We start from the raw sequence: 20,682 nt of genomic DNA on the forward strand, positions 1-20,682 counted from the left end.
CAACAAAGTCTCCAATGGAGACGTTACTGGGCCCGCTTGAGCAAATCGATGATCAACGGGAGGGCCTTTACCTATCCTATAGGCAGCATGTGGTTGGCTCTTTACCTCTTTATACAAGTATCAGCCACTTAATTGCTCTGAGAGCACGGTCTTTTTTTTTTTTTTTATTGAATCACTGGGGGAAAGGTTACAAAGCTTTCAGGTTTATGTCTCAGTCATGCAAATATCAAACACATTTCCCTTTACCAATACTTATTTTTTCCCATGAAGAACCCCAATAAAGCCCCACCCCCCACCCCTCCCCGTCCCTGTGAGGCAGATGAATTCTAGTTAACACTCTATCCGCTTTGATTAGATTGTTTCAATAAAAGATTCACCACTATTATTTAGAGTTTACCCCCCCCCCCAAATCAGACATGCTGAAAAAGCATTGTGAAGTGATTTGCTTTCTACAGCTGGGTTCAAGAATTAAATGTTGGTTTTGGATTTCTGCTATTTTACCTATTGACCCTGGAAGTATTTCTACTGAAAGTCAGATAGTTAAGAAATTGGTTTCTGTGTTCTGGAGTCGTGGCCGTGCTGGAGAGCCGCTCGTGGGGGGCAACTGGTGGCCTCGGTAGGGCGTGAAGGGCAGAGCGAAACGCCCCCCTTCCCATGAGGTTTTAGTCGCCCCCACACTCCCGGCTCATACCTGCTGTCCACAAGGCTCCCATGTGGCCGCCATCTTTCTTTCCAGAGAGGAGAGGGCGAATGGGGCAACACCCTTTCCCCTCCGGCAGACTTGATGGGCTGGATCAACGCATAGTCCGTTCACTTTTCTGCTCCAAGCTGCTGGGTTCTGCATTAAGTCCTTGTGCTTCTGGGGCCATGGCCGTGCTGGAGAGCCGCTCGCGGGGGGCAACTGGTGACCTCGGTAGGGCGTGAAGGACGGACCGGAACGCCCCCCGACCCATGAGGTTTTAGTCGCCCCCACTCCCCCGTCTCATACTTGCTATCCACAAGGCTCCCATGTGGCCGCCATCTTTCTTTCCAGAGAGGAGAGGGCGGAGCACGGTCTTTAATAATGGTTATTGAGGACAAGATTGTGGTGCAGTGGTAAAGTACATATCTTGCATGCATGTCATCTGGTTTCTATGGCAGCATGGCAGGGGGAAAATACATATAGTTCTGCTTCATTTATCTCATCTCCATTAAGCAAAACTTAAAAAAAATGTCATTTCATGTATTTTATCTAGTTAGAGAGTTATAGAGAGATGTTAAGGAAACTTGCCTTGTATGTGACCAACCCCAGTTCAATCCTTGGCACCACATGGTCTCCCGAGCACTACTGGGAGTAGATTCTGAAATTTGCCTGGTATGGTCGCCCCCTAAGAAATGTCAAAACGAACAATACCATGTTTTTTGTCTATTTTATTTTTTTTGAGAAAGTGATAGGGCAAACAAACCCATTTATTGCTACTTCATTGTTGTAGAAATTGAAAGCCCTCATGTTTTGGTCCAGGGATATGGATGGTATACAACATGTGTGAGACCTTTGGTTCAATCTACATCACCACAAGAGTATGCTTTGTTTTTTTAAAGTTAAATTTTGATTTATAGTATGAAAAATTTATTTCATAATTGTTTTTTATGTAAGGCAAATGCCCTACCTGCTGTGTTATCGCTCCCGGAAGAGAACAGCTCAGAGTCTCCTGCCTCTGCATCTGGCTGTCCTCACCGGGGGCCCCTTGGAGGAGGGTGGGTTGAGTTTCCCTCCCCACCCCGAGCAGAGCCCCGGCAGTTGAAGACCTCTTGTTCCAGCCACACCCATGCTTAAGACCACTCTCACATGTTTGGACGAGCCTTATGCATGAAGGAACCGGAAGAAGAACCCAGGTGTGCGGGACCCAGGGCATAGATCTCCAAGCCTGCTCAGATTGAGACTGGGGCCTCCTCCACCCAGATCCCCCATCTTCCAGTATGTAGGCATTACACCCACCAACTGCCCCCTGGTGCCGTGTAATCCCATCAATGACCAGGACCCAGAGACTATAAAAGCCTGCTCTCAGAAGCATGCGGCAGCAAATGTGGCCTCACGACATCTTTTTATCTAGTTCTTACTCTGGAGAATCTGGCTGGCTACCAAAAGTATTCTGCCCACATGGCAGAGTCTGGCAAATTCCCCATGGCATATTCAATATGCCAAAAATCAGTAACAATGATGGGTCTCATTCTCCTGACCGTGAAAGAGCCTCGAATGTGGCACTTTTTAATATCTCAGGGCTAGGATGAAGGAGACATTACTGGAGCCTGCTCGAGGCAATCGATGAACAACTGGATGACAGGGATACAGTGATGTTTTTTATAGAAAAATTTTAATTTTTTTAGCTTTTTGGGTCACACCCGGCAATGCACAGGGGTTACTCCTGGTTCTGCTTTCAGGAATAACTCCTGGTGGTCCTCAGGGGACCATAGGGGATGCTGGGAATCAAACCCAGGTTAGCCACATACAAGGAGAACTTTAAATATTTAAAATTTTATTGAATCACCGTGAGATAGTTACAAGCTTTCATGTTTAGGTTACAATCACACAAATACCCATCCCTCCACCAGAGCACATTCCCCACTACCAATATTCCCAGTATCTCCTTTCCCACCCTTCCCCTGCCTCCATGGCAGACAATATTCCCCATAATCTCTTTCTACTTTTGGGCATTATGGTTGCAATACGGACCCTGAGAAGTTATGTTTGTTCCTTCATCTACTTTCTGCATACATCTCTCATCCCAACCGATTCCTCCAGCCATCTTTTTCTTAGTGATTCCTTCTCTATTCCAGCTGCCTTCTCCCTTTTGCTCATGAGGCAGGCTTCCAGCTATGGAGCAATCTATCTGTCCCGTGTCTACTATCCTAAGGTGTCAGCCTCATGTTATGTTGTTTTATACTCCACAAATGAGTGCAGTCCTTCTGTCTGTCCCTCTCTTTCTGAATCATTTCACTTGGACAACTTTTAATTTTAATGTCAATCGTTATGCTTTTACTTTTTCTTTTTTCCTCTTGAGCCACACCTGTTCAGGGATTACTCAAGCTCTGCACTCAGGAATTACTTCTGGCAGTGCTTAGGGGAACATATGGGATGGCAGGGTTCAAACCCTCATCAGACACACGCAAGAAAGCACCCTACATATTGTACTATCTCTCTGGCTTCTGTTAGCTTTTGCATTGGGCTTTTATGTTTATAAAAGGTTGCCTTGGTCCTGAGAAATAGTACAGTGGGTAAGGCCCTTGCCTTGCAAGCAGCTGACCCAGGTTTAATTCCTGGATGCCATATGGCCCTAACCAGGGCCAGGGATAATCCTTAAACATGGAACCAGAAGTAAGCTCTGAGCACTCACTGCCAGATGTGGTCCCCCAAAATTTAAAATAAATGCTTTCCTTATATTTTCTTCTAGATTAAGTTCCAAAAGAAAAAATAATCAGCACAACTGAGTTCTATTTTTCACACAAGCTTTATTAATTACAAAAGTAAAATATGCACATATAAAGGCATCAAGATCATAGGGCTGTAGATGAAAGTGAAAGTTCATTTCCTCTTCTTCTACCACTCACACTTGCCAAATTCCTCTTGCCTCTTGTAATCACTGTTAGCATTTCTAGTATATGCCTCTCCATATATACACATGTGTGTATATCCCTTTGTACACAAACAGTATACATACACAAAGTTTTGCAATTTTTCATTTACTATTACATCCTGGTTCTTAATATGACTGGGTTTTGTTAGATGTTTATCAAAGGACAGTCAGGGAACATGGTAGGGAAAATGCATGGGAAAAGGCAAATTCATCACTGCAAAGCAAACACAACACAAAACCTGGCACATAATAAATACTCAATAAATATTAAATAACTAGTGGGAAGGAAAACCTTGCAAAAATTGGAAACAAACTGCTGTTCAGATCATTCTCAGGCCAGGCTCGGTGTCTTTACTAAGAATTATCGAATCCCAGGGCAACAGGAACAAGACACGCTGACAGAGTATGGAGCAGCTGGCCAGCTCACTAAGTTTCCTATTAAGTGTGTCCTCTCCACCCACTAGATGCACTGCCTCCACCATACACATTTAGTGCAAATACACAAGGTACACTGACCACACAGCAAGAAAATCTGGGTGTGCAAAGACACACAACTGAACTATATTGCAGCAACATACTTACAAATAACTACCATTACTTCGTGTACTATGTCAGGAGCAACAGTTCAGCAAAGTTAATGCCATTTTTTCCTGTTTTAGAGATGAGTAGAACCGAGGTTCCAAGAAGCCAGTGACTTATTCAGGGTCCCACAGCTAGTCATGTTGCTTCCAGACAACTCGACACTTTCATCAGGTCACACCCACCTTCTGGGATTCTGCACCACATTCATACCTATCTCAGACTCTGCGACTTTCCATGCTCATACTTCCTTTATCCACTTGTTATCTGGTATTTTAGGAAAGGTAGGCAGAGTCAAAACACTAGGATTTATAGGGTCTAATTTGGTCAAGATGCCGTCTAAGATGAAAAGTGAGTCAACCATAGATGTCTCCTAAACAAGTACACACATTATGGGAGTTAGTAAAAGCTTAGAAAGGGAACTGTGGCTGGGAGCTGAAGAGCATACTCAAGAGCCAAATACATGAATACTGTGGCAGTTCCAAAAACTCTAACACACGTTACTCTCTCCCTAGCAGTTTTTAGTGATACCTCGATTGCCCTGCAGTGGCTGCGAGTCCCCCATCTCTATTCTGTTTATTCTCAAGGTTTGCATGCAAGCTTCCCCTCCATGAAGCCTTTATCTATTAAGATAGCTAATTCTTTCATTCTCAAATGACAGCTTTGCTTAAAATCAGCATCATGGGCTCAAAGTATTTGTATACAGTCTTGTCCTTGAATCACTTTAAGAACCTTGCTTCTTCCAAGTGGCCTCATTAGGTCTTTTAAAAATTATCTCCCTGCCTGGTCTAGGTTATTGGACACCTGATTACATTCCAATCCTAGCTCCCCCACCAATGTGTGACCTGGAGCTACTCCCAACCTCTCTAAATCTCACCTTTCACCTTCAAGGCCTTTCGTGAAAACATGGTAGGCACTGCAACCTAATATACGACTGCAAGGTACTTATTATTGAAGGCCATTTACATCCTACTAAGCGGATTGTTCTATGAAGAAACAGAATACCACGAAAACAAAGAGACCACAGAGTACGCTCAACTTTTGGCAACTAGTAGAAGTCAAAAGAGACACCAAGACCAGACAGCCAAGAGATGGAGACTGTCTTCTTTGAGAGTTTCTATATCTAAGTCTGAATCCAGAACAATAAGACTTTCTGAGAGAGAGAAGAAAGAAAGAAAGAAAGAAAGAAAGAAAGAAAGAAAGAAAGAAAAAGAGAGAAAGAATCACTTCCTTGCTTCATATTAGTGTTCTAAGCAAAGGGTAACAGGGTTGGAACAAGAATTTTGGGCAAGTGTTAATGATAGGGCTACAGGGTGGGGGTGGGGGGTACTTAATCTGCAGTTGAACACAGGCTTGATTTGGAAACTACCAGGTGAATCCAGGCTTGCTTATTTTTAAAGCTTCCATCTTTTGCACTGTTTCTTCATTCAGATGATCTGTGTCAACGCTGTGGAAAATGAAAAGAATCTTGTGTTAAGTCAAGTGGGCAGAGGCCTTTAGTAATTTTTCCGCATGGTAAAACACACATGCTATGTGACAACACAATGGTCCATAACCTGCTCTGCCCTTCATCCAGTCAGCTGTCTACCTCCTCCTGCAGCTGCAGCTCCTGTTATAGGTCTCAGGAGAGACAATGATTAACTTCCTCCTGCCCCTTCCCATCTAGTCCAAGGTCCCACTTGCATTTGTTCAATAGTTCTTACTGCTTTATCTGCAATCACTCTCTCTCCCTCTCTCTTATCTTTCCTGCTCTCCCTCTCTCTCCAAATTTCCCTATCTCAGAGTATCATGATAAGTGAAATGAGTCAGAAGGAAAAGGACAGACACAGAATGATTGCACTTATTTGTGGAATATAGAAATCATAATATGAGACATGAGACTAATACCCAAGGACAGTAGACACCAGGGCAAGGAGGATTAATTGATGGCTGGAAACCTGCCTTAAGTGCTGAGGGAGAAGGCAGTTGGAATAGAGAAGGGATCATTATGACAAAGATAGTTGGAAATGATCACTCTGGATAGGAACAGCATGCTGAAAGTAGGTAAAGGAACAAATATGAAAACCTCTCAGTGTCTGTGTTGCAGATCATAGTGCCCGGAAGGAGAGAGAGGTGGGGGGGAAAGGAGGGAGACAAGGAAAGTTCCTGTCATAGAGCCATAGAGGCAGGCTGGGGGAGGGGGATGGGAGGGAAACTGGGGTCATTGGTGATGGAAAATGTTCACTGGTGGGGGGATGGGTGTTGAATGATTGTATGAAAGAAACCCAATCACGAACAGCTTTGTAACTGTGTATCTCACGGTGACTCAATAAAAAAAAAACTAAAAATAAACAAAGTTCCCTATCTCTAAACAAAGCCCAAAAGAAAAAAAAAACTCCTCCTTTCCCGTAATTTCCCAATTCTCTCCAGCTACAACCCCACATATCATTAAATGTCCTTTGCTTTGCCTCGGTTGCTCTAAATTACTAACTGATCTTCCTTAAGTGTTTCCTATACTATACAAATTAATGAGCCCAGAAGTTTATCTGAGAAAATACAATGAGGAATAAATTTCAGCCCTTGCACTCAAACAGCTCTCAAAGAGTCCATCCTTTGGGAGGTATTCCAGAAATAGTCCCTCTCCACCCACCATCATATTAAATAATTTCCTCTCACCTTCCTTGCAAAGTATATATTTCTATTGATTTCAGAGTTCCTTGTCCTAGAAATGCTAGCATAAAAAAATGTAAGAACAGCGAACTGTCTATTCTCTGTGTATGTGTGTGTGTTTTCTTTTGCATTTTCCATGAGTGCACACTGCTATCAACCTGCTGATTAACAAGTCTGAAGGCTGGCCTGAAAGCAGAATGTTAGTATATTAGTTAAAAAACAGTGAGAGAAACAGGAAATAGTGAGACTCTTTACAACAAATACATAATGCTATGGCATCACAAAACAAACAAAAACTCTGTCCTCCCATTGTTCATCGATTTGCTCGAGCGGGCCCAGTAATGTCTCCATTTTGAGACTTGCTGTTACTGTGTTTGGCATATTGAATACATCATGGGTAGCTTGCCGGGCTCTCCGAGAGGGGTGGAGGAATCGAACCCGGCTTGGCCGGGCTGGCTGTGTGCAAGGCAAACGCCCTACTGCTGTGCTATCGCTCCAGCCCCATATGGCATCACCAGCAAAATAATTTCTCTTTGCTGTTATTCAGGACCTTTGGTGCAGCACATGCACTATAAAGCATTACACAGCAGCTGGAGAACAGTACAGGTGACCATAGTTTATGTGACCATCCCCGGTTTGATCCCCAGCAATGGTGTATGGTCCTCTTAACACAGCCAAAAATGATCTTGAGCACAGTCAGGAGTAAGTCTTGATATAGCCCAGTGTGGTCCCCAAAGCAATAAAATAAAATAACCATCATATTAAATTTCTCTACTCAGAGAAACAATGGGATTATTTCAAATTGTGCACCATAAAGACTTCAGAAACCTTTTGCCAAGAAAGAAACCATGGTGGGCTCCTTAGGCTTATCATATTGTGCCCTCTTTCTGGACAACAATCACTATACTCCAGAGCCTCTGAAATGAAGTTCAGTTTGTTATTAGAGAACAAGCTTCCATTTCAGCCAGATTTGTAATCAGGCCTTTATACTGTTTTCATTTACTATTCAGTCCCTAAAATTGGCTTCAGTATGTGGAATTTTTGCACCCAGCCTTTATTTTCCATCTTGAGTTCCAGTTCTGAACGCCAGATATGAATGACCATTTGGTCACTGGTGATCTGCCAACAGAATATAGCTGTATCCTAATTAAGAACTACTTTGTCTATCATGCCAACGTGCTGAGCTGGCAGATGAACAGTGACAAGAAAGTGTCCCCCACTTTTAGTAATTGCACCATTACAGTTTCATCCTCTTGAATCTTGAAGACTCTTATACTGCAAACATTATATCCTCTAGCCAGTATTAGGAAAATGTTAATAATATTTAAGGGTTCTTCCTATGGGCCAAGAGTTGAACTAGGTACATTCTTAATGTCTCCCTTCATACTAACACTGGACAGTCAGGTATGGGCATTAGCTCCTTTTTACTGCCTGAAGTTCAAGGAAAGGTAAGTAATAAGAAATCACTATTAGATACTATACTTACCACTAAAGCTAGACCTTACTGAATATAGTGCTCCTTTGTCCTACATCACACTGCTTCTTTTGGCAATAAGATCCAGTTCTGCCTGTTCTCTGCCTCTCTTCTTGCCACTGGGTCCTACTGGCAATCGAACTTACTTTGACATTTTCCCTAGGCATGGCTTCCCTGCAATTTTTCTACTTCCTCACTGCACAGGCAATGATCAAACCCAACATGCCTTTCTTGACTCCCCACTGCTTACCCCAACCACTGCAACTTACGATAATGTCTTTAGGTTGCAGGTGGGATGAATCACCGCATCACACAGTATCTGTACTCCAAAATCCTTAATGTCATTTCCACATAAGTCCAGTGATATCAGGTTCTCATTTTCAAGGAGGGCAGCAGCAAGGGCTTCACAGCAATTATCTGTTAGCTGACAGTTTGCTAACCTGGGGAATTGGAGAGGGAATAGGAGATTGAAGGAAAAATTCGGTTTTACCCCAACATTCACAAAATGCTCCATTTAGTGTACTGCCTAGAATGTGAGCCCAGTGGAAGAGGAATCCCTACTTGCTTACCACAAAGTCTGCAGTTTACAGGAAGGGTGTTTCAGACCTTCACAAAGCATCTGCATGGCCTTGTCCCCCAAGGCATTGTCAGTGAGGTCAAGTTCTATTAGGTGTTCATTGGTGTAGAATGCATTGGATAGATCCTCACAACACTCTCCTCTAAGGCTACAGGTCCACAATCTGCCAGGAAATAAGGTAGGGGAGATTGGCATGAATCACTGGTACTGTGTCCACCCACTAGGAAAACATAAGAGCATTAAGGGCTGGAAGAGAGTACAGTGGTTAGTGTGCATGCCTACCATGAGACTGATACCCAGCATCATAGGTCATAACAACATTGCAGGGTACAACCCTGGAAGCACCAGAACTTGCATGGTAGTCTAGGTAATCGCCACGACCACAGGGATTAAGCATCATTGCATCTTTCAGGTTCTTGCACTGAATACCTGAGCACTGCTTGGAAGTCACCCAAATTTCAAAATCAGAGGTCTGGGTCTGGAGAGATAATACAGGGGTTAAGGCACATGCCTTACATGCCGTTGAGCCTAGTTTGATTCTGTCATCATATGGTTGCCCCCAAGCACCACTGGGGTAGCTCAGGCAGTATCCAAGAAGTGAGACCTGAGAATCATCACATCTTCAGGCCCTCTCTAGAAATTCCCTAGATTTCTTAGGCTGAGCATTATTTAGGAGACTTTCCCCATTCTCTTCCCCCCGACAGAAAAGCATTCAGAATGTTAACTACATAAAAATTTGTTGGGATAGTAAAAAGCAGAGATTGTGGAGAAGGGAAGATTTATTCTCTTCAAATTACTTGTTTCTTCATTTACTGCTTACTAAGAGATTCAGTGAAAATAAATAAAATCCAGATCCCGGACGAGAACAGTGCAGTCTTCTGCCCCCGCGCCTGGGTGTTCCTTCCCGGGGCCCCTTGGAGGGGAGTGGGCTGAGCTTTCCTCCCCGCCCCGACCAGGGCTCCGGCAGCCGAAGACCTCCAGGACCAGCCACCACCATGCTGAGATCACTCTCCGCACACATGAAGGTACTGGCAGAGGGACAAAGCCACGCGGGTTCCGGGGCCGAGACCTCCAAGCCTACTCGGATTGGAGTCGAGCATCTTCCACCCAGATCCTCCAAATTCCAGTAGGCGGGGGTCACACCCACCACCTGGCCCCCTGGCGCCGTGTAATCCCATCAGCGGCCAAGACTCAGAGACTATAAAATCCAGATCCCCGAAACGCGCGGCCGCATTTGCGGCCGCGTGACATCTTATCAGAACTTTTTTTTATGACATCTTATTGTCTCATTCCTACTTTGGACAAACTTGCAGGCTATTGAATGTAGCCTGCCCACAGGGCAGAGTCTGGCAAACTCCCCGTGGCGTACCAAATATGCCAAATACCAGTAACAATGATGGGTCTCATTCTCCTAAAGAGCCTTGAATATAATCTCAGGGCTAGGATGAAAGGGACGTTACTGGGGCCTGCTCGAGGCAATCGACGAATAACAGGATGATGAAATGAAATGAAATGAAGAGATTCAGTGACCAGGCCAAAAATTAGTCATTTAACTTGGGGAGTTTCTGAAACATCGAAAACATGCCTGCAGCTAAAATCCACTACTTACCCCAGGTTCTTTAACTGACAGTCAGGCTGTTTTAATCCTTCACACAACAATTTCACTCCAGAATCTTCAATTTTGTTATTAATAAGAAGCAGCCTGGTGAGATTCTTACTGGAGCTCAGGACTTGGGCGAGGGCCTCGCAGCATGCCGCAGAGAGGGAGCATTCAGATAATCTGGAACAGTGAGGGAAACCAACGTGACAGTTATTCATGGTTGTGGGAATGCCACTGAGTCACCAGTACCAAAACCCATGAGAGGGACAAAGGTGAGCAGAACTTACACAAGATTCTCAAGTTTACAATCCGGATGCTTCAGCGGTTCACAGAGATACTGTACTCCTGTGTCTCCCAGGGTATTGGAGAACAGAAACAGCTCTCTTAAAGTCTTATTTACTTGCAGAAAAGAAGAAATATCCAGACAGCTAGCATCTGTGAGAAGACATGTGCTCAAGCTACTCGGAGAAAAAGAGAGAAAAATCAGCTACTGCTGTCATTTCATTTCCAAGGAATATTCTCCCAGCCTTCCCAATTCAGCTAAGTTCCTGACAGCCCTCAAGTTACAACTCCCAATCCACCTCTTCCATAGAGCTTTCTCTTGATATTCCTCAGTCCTGAGTGACCTCTTACCTTTCTCTGAGCTCATCTGGCATTGCAAAATGTTCTACAGTTTTGGATGCTTGATTACAATGAACTGTGCCACTTATCAATGGTTTCCTATCTGTGTGTCTTTAAGGCAGCCTTGTCACTTACAATCCTTCTGGTAACTCCACCCCCACTTATCCCAGTATTGGGTACATAGTAGGTATTATTTGCAGCAGCACTCTTCAACCTTTCACACATGCAGATTGCACCCTTCCTGCATACTGGTTCACAGTCAACCAGCAGTTATAATCAAGGCACTAGGGGGATGGTCTTCAACCTTTTGATCTCTGTGGACCAGGTGTTGAAGAACATTGCTCTACAGGCATCGTTTAGTTGTTGTTGTTATTTTAGGGTCACACCCAGCAATGATCAGAGATCACTCCTAGCAGGACTAAGGGGACCATATGCGGTGTGGGAGATTGAACCAGGTTGGCCACATGCAAGAAAAGTGACTTAGGTTTCATATTTAATTAATGTCATACTTGTAATCACACAGAACTGTCATGTAATGGAAATGCATGAAATTTGGAGACATAGATATTTTGAGTCATATCAAATAATACTTCTTAGTGGTCTGACCTCCCACATGTCATTTTTTTGCCCAGAACCCTCAGTTTCCATATAATGAAGCCACAAAAACCTAAATCATGTGCTTTTTTGAGGTGTAGAAAGGGCAAAATAACTTCAGGGCTGGAGAGATAATACAATGAGTAAGCTGTTTGCCTTGCACGTGGCTGATCTGGGCTCTACCCATAGCAACCTATATGGTCCCCCAAGAACACTAAGAGTGATCTCAATGAAGAGCAAGAAGTAAGCCCTGAGCACCAGTTTGTGTGATCCAAAAACAAAACACAAAAACACATGCACACAAACAAGGTGAAATAACTTCTTGCAAGCCTCAAGTGTAGATCCTGGATAGAGCAGGCATTGAACAAATTCCACAGTCCTAAATGAAACTTACTCTAATATCTCTAAACTGCAGTTGGGGTGTTTAAGACCCTCACAAAGATACTTCACCGCTGTGTCCCCCAGGGGGTTTTCACTCAGGTTCAGCTCAATGAGATAGGTGTTGCAAATGAGAACAGATGAGAGATACTCGCAAACAGTCTCTGAGGTCTCAGGATGAAGGCTGCCATTCAAGCTGAAGAGAAAGGAGAAAGAACAAAGACAGAAATAGTTGCCTTATTATTCTGTTTGTCGTGCAGTATCAGGATCACTCAGGCAGTGCTTGGGAGATCATATGTGATACTGGGTATTGAACCAGGGATGGCCATATGCAAGGTAAGAGCCTTATTATCTCTTAGGTCCCTGCAATTTTGTATTTTAAATAGAGCTCTTTTGAAAAGAAAGCTTCAAAGTGAGTTTTAGAAAGTTTCAATGCTCAAGAGATTTTTACCTTAGGAAACTAAGATATTGCTACCCAGAAAATTGGTCAAACTTATAATTTTCTTTTCAGATGAAATTAATGTTTAAATTAGTAAACTTTGGATAAAGTACATTACTTGGGGCTAAAACAACAGTATAATGGGTAGGGTGTTTGCCTTGCATGCAACAAACCTGTGTCTGATCCCTGAAACCCCATATGGTCCTACAAGCACTACCAGGAGAGATTCCTGAGTGCAGAACTAGGAATAAGCCCTGAGTACTGCCAGCTGTGGCTCCCAAACAAAAATAAGTATGTAAGTACATAAAATAGACTACTTCCTTTAATGAGGGTTGAGTCTGGTGGCATGGTTATGGGAGCCTCATTTTAAGCCTCACACATGAGTGAAGTCCCACAGAACCCAGGAAATGCAGAACTTTGTGACCTTGGACTCTGGGCTCAAGAGGACCCGGGAGCAGAGATCTTCTGCATGCTTCCCCCAGTCTCCGGCGACCCAAGGGTCATACCCATAAGACACCACCTGCCAGCACGAGATAATCTTCTCATTGCCACCCTCCAGAACTCATGGCTGCTTCTCCCTAAAGGGAGCTTAAAATGAGGCCCCCATAACCATGCCACCGGACTCTGAGTCAGGCTGGTTTCACTCGGGGTGCCGCAGAGTGGGGTGGGTGAGAGTCCTCCCCGCCACAAGAGACCCAGTCCCAGCAGCCGACTTCCACTACCCAACCGCTGCCACTCTCCAGGCCACTTCCCACATGCTCGGATTGAGCCTCACATATAAGTGAACATATTCCTGGAAGACGTGGCCACGAAAGCGGCCATGTGACACATCATAAGACATTGTCTACCCATTTTTCATAATTACCACACCATATTTGATGGGGTTCAGACAGTAGGCAATAAATCATAGAAGGAAATATATATATATGTGTGTGTGTGTGTGTGTGTGTGTGTGTGTGTATGCCTCCCAGAGAGCCCAGTAAACTACCAAGAGTATCCCGCCCACACGGCAGAGCCTGGCAGGATACCCTTGGCATATTCGATATGCCAAAAACAGTGACAATAACAGGTTTCATTCCCCTGACCCTAAAAGAGCCTCCAGTATGGTAGCATTGGGAAAGACGAGTAAGGAGAGGCTGCTAAAATCTCGTGGCTGGGATGAATGGAGATGTTACTGGTGCCTGCTCAAGTAAATCGATGAACGTGGGATGACAGTGATACAGTGAATGAGGGTGGGTGGACCTCACCTAATCAATTGAGAAGTATAATTTCTCTTGCCAGTCTGGTAACAAAACCTGCAGAACCTGAACTTGAGAGCTACCTTAATCCTCATGAGCCAATTACTTAAAATAAATCTCACTATAAATTTGCACACAATCTATTGGTTTTGTTTCTCAGGAGAACCTCACCAATACATATGTGGTAAATTTTTTAATTCATAATTTTATAATGGACTTTGAAATCAGACACATTAAGTTTTAAAATGCACCTTTGCCATGTTTTTTGGTATTGTGATGCTGGATCTCTTACTCTTATTGTTCAAAGAAATTAATTCGAGAAACCTCTCAGAGCTGTTGTGCAAATTAAAGAAAATAACAAAAATAACTGCTCCATAAGCTACTGTCATTGATGTTAATGCCATTTCCAATGAAACTGTCATCTTAAACTAGCTACAGAGGAACAACTTCAGGTTTTTTGTATTATTCTTTCTCTCCTTTGATTCTCAAAATGTGTTTTGATCAACTGACATCCATCTTTACTTGCATGCTTTAAACTTTTCTTGCAATATGGAAACTAAGTCAAAACTTACCTGAACTTCTGTAATTTGCAAGTGGGAGCTTTTAAGCCTTCAAAGAGCAATTTCAAAGCTGTAACTTCCAGTTTTGTCTCACTCAGTTCCAACTCTGTGAGCCACTCACTTCTGCTGACAAAAGCCGCTAGCATTCCACAAGAAGCAGTAGAGACAAAGCATCGGTACATCCTTCAGGGAACAAAAGAATGGCCTCAATACCTCAATCATATTCTCCCACTGCAAAAATAGAAACTGACAAAAGCCACATATATACAGACAACAAATTTGCTATGTTACCTTACTATCTGCAAGGAAGAGTTAGACTGTTTATATCCTCCACACAAAAACTGCATTGCTGAATCTTCCAGGGTACATTTTGTAAATTCCAACTCTGCCAGACACTGGCTGGTTTCCAATACTGAAGCAAGGTCTTTACCATATGAATATGTGAAGTGGCAGAAAATCAGTCTGTGTGGAGAAAACACATTTCAGATATGAAAGAAAGTAGAACTCTCTGTAAAAGATAACCTGGCTCACCTTAATAATGGAAGGAATTCTATTTATTCCAGAATTAGTTTATTGAGTGAAAACATGGAAATTAAACCCCCACCTTGCACTCAAGGATGTCCAGTTAATGGGGGAGATTAGAAAATCATAAATTCTAATACAGCGTAAAAAGTATAACACCTTACCTGTCATGCACAAGCCATCACTGTGACACAGAAAAGGAGGTACAATTCAAACTAGCTTAGAGTGTTTTGGGGAAATCAAGATCAACTTAACACTCCTTCAAAAAAAGGAACTAGAGAAATAGTAAATGGGTTAACGTGTTTACCTTTCATGCAGACAAGTACAGTTCAATCTCTAAACCACATATGGTTCTGCCAAATCTGCTAGGGGTGACTCCTAAATTCAGAGCCAGGTATAACTCCACATCATCAGTTGTGGCCCAGCACCACCACACCCAAAAGAAAAGAAAACATAAAATTGTTTAATAACAGGGTGGGATGGGGGGTGGGAGGGATACTGGGATTAGTGGTAGCGGATAATGGGCACTGGTGGAGGGGTGGGTACTTGGTCATTGTATAACTGAAACCCAAGCACAAAAATTTGTAAATCTACAATTGTTCCTCATGGTGTTTCACTAATAAAAATTTTTAAAAAATTGTTTAATGAAAGGGAAAAACTCTTGAGCAGTGCAATGAAAGGGAATAGAAACTAGAAGATTAATAGTTGAGGATGCAGGCGGGAAAAAATAAGAGCTAAGTGGCTATTTGCTGATAAAGCAGCCTGGTATATGCTAGGAGGTGAAAGGAAGCTTCATTTGAGAAGCTGCCAGTTCTTTGCTATGGCTACCTCATTTCACTGCAAAAACATCACAGATTTTATGCCATATTAGTTATTTATGCAAAAAAGTGGGGTGTGACCATTATGAGCAGCATTTTGACACAGGACTACTTTAAAACAGGGTACAATGATTGTGTCATGACAATGATTACGCAGTAAAATTCAGTATCTTAAAAGACTTATTTTAGTAAGGATATGAATACAACAATTACCAGTGGTAACCATTCTGGTGGGAAAAGTGTATGATTTTAAAGAGACATTTACTTTTTAGGTTTTAGAATGTCATTTACAATAGTAGAAGTAATAAAATTGTTTAATTTTATTTATAAAAGTATGTGTTTATTATAAATCTTTAGACTAGAAAAATGTAAAGAATATTTTCCCCCTAAAGTACAATATTCCTACCAAAATAACCATTATTAAAATTTTATATAAATTTGTTTGCATCATACAAAGGTGAGTGCTCTCTGCAGCACAGAGATGCAATCTAAAATTAGATACAAACTTTTTGCAACCTCATTTCCAATTTCACCTCCCAGAAACTGACAAAATTAACAGTCTGCTTCCTCCCTATCCCTTGTCCAAATTCATAAAACATAGGCAAACACACAACGTGTACATTTTTCAAAATGGGAGCATTTAAAGCATTGTTAACTTTGCAACTATGTCATTCAACCATATATGCTGCAAAGTAAGATATATCTGAGGGACAGAGAGATAGTTCAGCCAGTTAGAGCGCTAACTTTGCACATGGCCAACTTGAGTTTGATCTCCAGAATCCCATATGGATCAGACCAACCAGGAGTAATCACTGAGTGCAGAGCCTGGAATAAGCCCTGAACACTGATGGCTGTGCCCCCATCTCCCTCCCCCAAAAATACTCAGTTTGAGATATGTCCAGATGGTCTACTTTTTCCTGTATGCCTCAAAAGGCCATTAAGGGTTTATTTGCATTTGCATGGTGTTTGGTTTTGATGCTCAGGAGTTATTCCTGGATTCTGCATTCAGGAATCACTCCAGGCAGTGCTCTGGGGACATGAGGGATGCCAGAGATTGAACATGGGTGGGCTCCATGCAAAGCAAGAGCCCTACTTGTTGTACCATTTCTGTAGCCCCGCTATTAAAGGTTTAAAGCGACCTAGTCAAGAGCAACCAAAGTGACTGAGGAAAGAAATGAGAGCAAGAACTGAACCAGGTGATAGGGATGAAGTGAGTCTCAAAATACTCAAGATTTATGACCATTTAGGCAAGCCACAGTATTAGTTTCTGGGAGCCTACGTGAAAACCATTTCTTCACCTTTTCTCCAAGATGAACCCAAGGCTTCTTCGACCAATTTAGGAAGCAGTGGGAACCTTGGTGCGGGACAAACCATTATGATTGTGAGATGGGACATTTTGTAAGTGGTGAGGAATATTTTAGATTCCTTGCTTCTAAATATTTTCTGACCACTCCTCGCCCTATTACACTCTTTCAAATACTCTTAACATTGTGGAGGATTTCCTTAAGTCTGGGGAGAGGAGCTTTCCCCAGATATCCTCCACACTCCAACAGGTTATGGAAATATGAATGGCCCCAAAGGCTTATATTAGAGGCTTCCTATCAAAGTTTCATGAAATTTCGACGAGAATTGGATTTGACTCCAGGCTTTGCGAGAATTAGCAGAATGAGGCTTCGTCCTGGGCTTCACGAGAATTCAAGGAGGCTAGACCTCGTCTCCGGATTCGAAAGAATTCGAGGAGAAGCAGCTTAGTCTCTGGGCATCGTGAGAGTTCAAAGAGGCGAGGGTTCACGTCCCGGATTTGCAGGAGTTCAAGGAGGCGAGGCTTCGTCTCCCAGCTTCGTGAGAGTTCGAGGAAACAAGGCTTCGTCTCCCGGATTCGAGAAAGTTCGAAGAGACGAAGCTTTGTCTCCCAGATTCGCAGGAGTTTGACGAGACGAGGCTTCGTCTCCCAGCTTCGCGAGAGTTCGAGGAGACGAGACTTTGTCTCCCAGACTCGCGAGAGTTCGAGACGAGGCTTCGTCTCCCAGACTCGCGAGAGTTCAAGGAGACGAAGCTTCGTCTCCCGGATTAGTGAGAGTTCAACGAGACGAGGCTGCGTCTCCAGACTTCGCGAGAGTTCAAGGAGGCCAGGCTTCGTCTCCCGTTCTCGCGAGAGTTCAAGGAGACGAGCCTTCATCTCCCGGCTTTGCAAGAGTTTGAGGAGACAAGGCTTCGTCTCCAGGCTTCGGTAGAGTTCAAGGAGACGAGGCTTCGTCTCCTGGATTTGCGCGAGTTCGACGAGATGAGGCTTCGTCTCCCGGACTTGTAAGAGTTTGACGAGCTGAGGCTTCATCTCCAGGCTTCGTGAGAGTTCAAGGAAACGAAGCTTCATCTGCCGGACTCGCGAGAGTTCGAGGAGACGAGACTTCATCTCCTGGCTTCGCGAGAGTTCAAGGAGATGAGGCTTCGTCTCCTGGATTCGCGGGAGTTCAAGGAGACGAGGCTTCATCTCCCATCCTCGCGAGAGTTCGAGGAGATGAAGCTTCGTCCCCGGACTCGCGAGAATTAGCATGGAGACGAGGCTTCGTCTCCGGGATTCGCAGGAGTTTGAGGAGACGAGGCTTTGTCTCCCAGATTGGTGGGAGTTCAACGAGACAAGGCTTCATGTCCTGGCTTCGCGAGAGTTCAAGGAGACGAGGCTTCGTCTCCAGGCTTCGCAAGAGTTCAAGGAGACGAGGCTTCGTCTCCCGGATGTGCGCGAATTCGATGAGACGAGGCTTCGTCTCCCGGACTTGCGAGAATTACAGGAAATGAAACTTTGTCTCCAGGCTTCGCGAGACTTTAAGGAGACGAGGCTTTGTCTTCCGGACTCGCGAGAGTTCGAGGAAACGAGACTTCGTCTCCAGGCCTCGCGAGACTTCAAGGAGACAAGGCTTTTTCTCCCGGTCTCGCGAGAGTTTGGCGAGAGGAGGCTTCATCTCCCGTCTCGCGAGAGTTCGAGGAGACGACGCTTCGTCTCAAGGCTTTGCCTCTTGGATTCGCGAGAGTACGACGAGAAGTCTTCATCTCCAGGCTTCACGAGAATTCAATAAGACAAGGCTTCGTCTCTGGACTTTGAGAGAGTTCAACGAGGTGAGGCTTCGTCTCCCGAATTTACGAGAGTTGATGGGAAGAGGCTTAGTCTCCGGGCTACATGAGATTTCGAGGAATTCTTTGTCTCCAGGCCTTGCGAGAATTCAAGGAGGCGGGGCTTTGTCTCTGGATTCGCGAGAGTTTGACGAGATGAGGCTTTGTGTCTGAGCCTTGTGAGAGCTCAACGAGGCTTGGCTTTGTCTCGGGCTTTGCGAGAGTTCAAGGAGATTTGGCTTTAGTCTCTGGGCTCCGTGAGAATTCGAGGAGGCAAGGCTTCATCTCCAGGCTTCTCGAAAACTTGGTGAGATGGGGGTTCATCTCAAATCCTCCTTACTTCAGGTGACCACTTGTTTAGAACTTGCCCTCCCTTGGGATATAATAGGTAGGCCTACACCTTCTCTGACTGAGGCTGGAGAGGTGAAGCCTGTAGGCAGCACCGTAGGGTGTGAAAGTGGGTCTATATGTGGTTATGAGGGGAGTGTCCGATGGGGAAGAGGAAGAGAGGGTCTAAGTTGGGAAGAACGTGGAGGGCCGACAGAGGATGGAAAGGTGCCGGAGGGCTGGGGGGCATAGCCCAGGGGATAGAGTGGTAAGGCCCAAGGGGGGAAACATTGTTTGGGACTAATGGTGAAGAAGCTGGAGGACCTGAGGCAGGAGGTTATAAAGGGCCTGAGAGAAAGATCTATGGAGTTGGCTTGAGAGAGATATTGAGAAGACCTTAGGAGGGAGATGAAGGGAGGGCTCAAGAGAAGGGAGGTGAAGGAAGCCTTAGGGGGTGGAACAGAGGGCCCTGGGGGATGGGAGGGCCTGAGGTGGGGGCAGGATGGAAGGCTTGAGGAGGAAGAGTATGAAGGGCCTGAGGGGGAAGTTATAGAGGCGCCTTGAGTGGGGAGAGGATGTGGGGTCTGAGGGGGAGGGTTATAAAGGGTCTGAGGGGAAAGAGGATGGGAAGGCTTGAGAAAGGAGAGTTCGAGTGGGAGGGGACTGAGGGCAGAGAGAATTGGGGGCCCTAGGTGGAGCGGATGGCAGGGCCTGAGGGTAGAGAATGGGATGTATCTAAGGCGGGAGAGGATGTGAGGACTTTATGGGGATTGGATGGGAGGGCCTAGGTGGGGAAGAGTATGAGGTAGTGCCAGATGGAGAGCCTGAAGGGGGAGAGAGTGGGGGCTGGGAGCTGGAGGGGAGAGAGGATGGGAGTGTGAGTGGGCAAAGGATGGGAGCTCCTATGGAGAGAGAATGGATTTGTGAGTTCCTGAAGGGGAGAGGATGGGAGGTCCCAAGGGGGGGCGAGGGGCTTGAGGGGGGTGAGGATGGGAGTGCCTGAAGCGGGGGCATGCCAGGGGCCTGTGAAAGGAGAGGGGGGGAGGGCCCAAGTGAGGACAGGTTGGCAGGACTGGAACAGGTAGAAGATGGGAGGGCCTGAGAGAGGACAGGGAATTTTAGGGTTGAGTGGAGAAAAAGGGAAAGCTGGAGAGGGTATAGAATGTGAAGACATGAGGGGGGAGTGATTGGGAGGACCTGAGGGTCAATGATGAGAGCACCCAAGGTGGGGAGAGAATGGGAGGGCCCAAGGTGGGAGTGGTTGGGAGAGTCTGAAGAGGAAGATGACTGAGGACCTGAAAGGGGAAGAAGATGGGAGGTCCATAGGGGGAAATGGTTGGGAGGACCTGAGGGTCGAGGAGAGCATGGGAAGGTCCGAGGTGGGGAGAGAAAAGCAGGGACTGAGGTCATGAGGTAAGAGGATGGATGTCCAAAGTAGGGAGAATATGGGACAGGACTGAGAAGGGAGAGGTTGTGGTGGCTGAGAGGAGAGGATGTGACAGGACTGAGCATGGAGAGATTAGGTTGACCTGAAGGGGGAACAGAATGGTAGCCCCTATGGGAGGATTTCTATGGGAGAGGCTA

At 44.8% G+C, this 20,682-nt stretch overlaps 1 protein-coding gene across 2 annotated transcripts in view; it reads right to left on the reverse strand.

The window, feature by feature from the left end:
• Positions 1-3,469: 3,469 nt before the first annotated feature.
• The window catches only part of LOC130034220 (NACHT, LRR and PYD domains-containing protein 12-like), a 32,358-nt gene continuing 15,145 nt past the window's right edge, over positions 3,470-20,682 (reverse strand). For both annotated transcript variants that reach the window (XM_056125790.1, XM_056125789.1), the window contains 8 exons: positions 14,615-14,785; positions 14,336-14,506; positions 12,103-12,282; positions 10,781-10,951; positions 10,503-10,673; positions 8,886-9,056; positions 8,586-8,756; positions 3,470-5,640 (listed from right to left, as the gene is read on the reverse strand). In XM_056125790.1, the coding sequence (XP_055981765.1) occupies positions 5,559-5,640; positions 8,586-8,756; positions 8,886-9,056; positions 10,503-10,673; positions 10,781-10,951; positions 12,103-12,282; positions 14,336-14,506; positions 14,615-14,785 (1,288 nt within the window). In that variant the 3' untranslated portion in view covers positions 3,470-5,558. The remainder of the gene's footprint in view (positions 5,641-8,585; positions 8,757-8,885; positions 9,057-10,502; positions 10,674-10,780; positions 10,952-12,102; positions 12,283-14,335; positions 14,507-14,614; positions 14,786-20,682) is intronic.

This window comes from Sorex fumeus, unplaced genomic scaffold, assembly GCF_029834395.1.
Source record: "Sorex fumeus unplaced genomic scaffold, SorFum_2.1 ptg000058l, whole genome shotgun sequence".
NCBI classification, from domain to species: Eukaryota; Metazoa; Chordata; class Mammalia; order Eulipotyphla; family Soricidae; genus Sorex; species Sorex fumeus.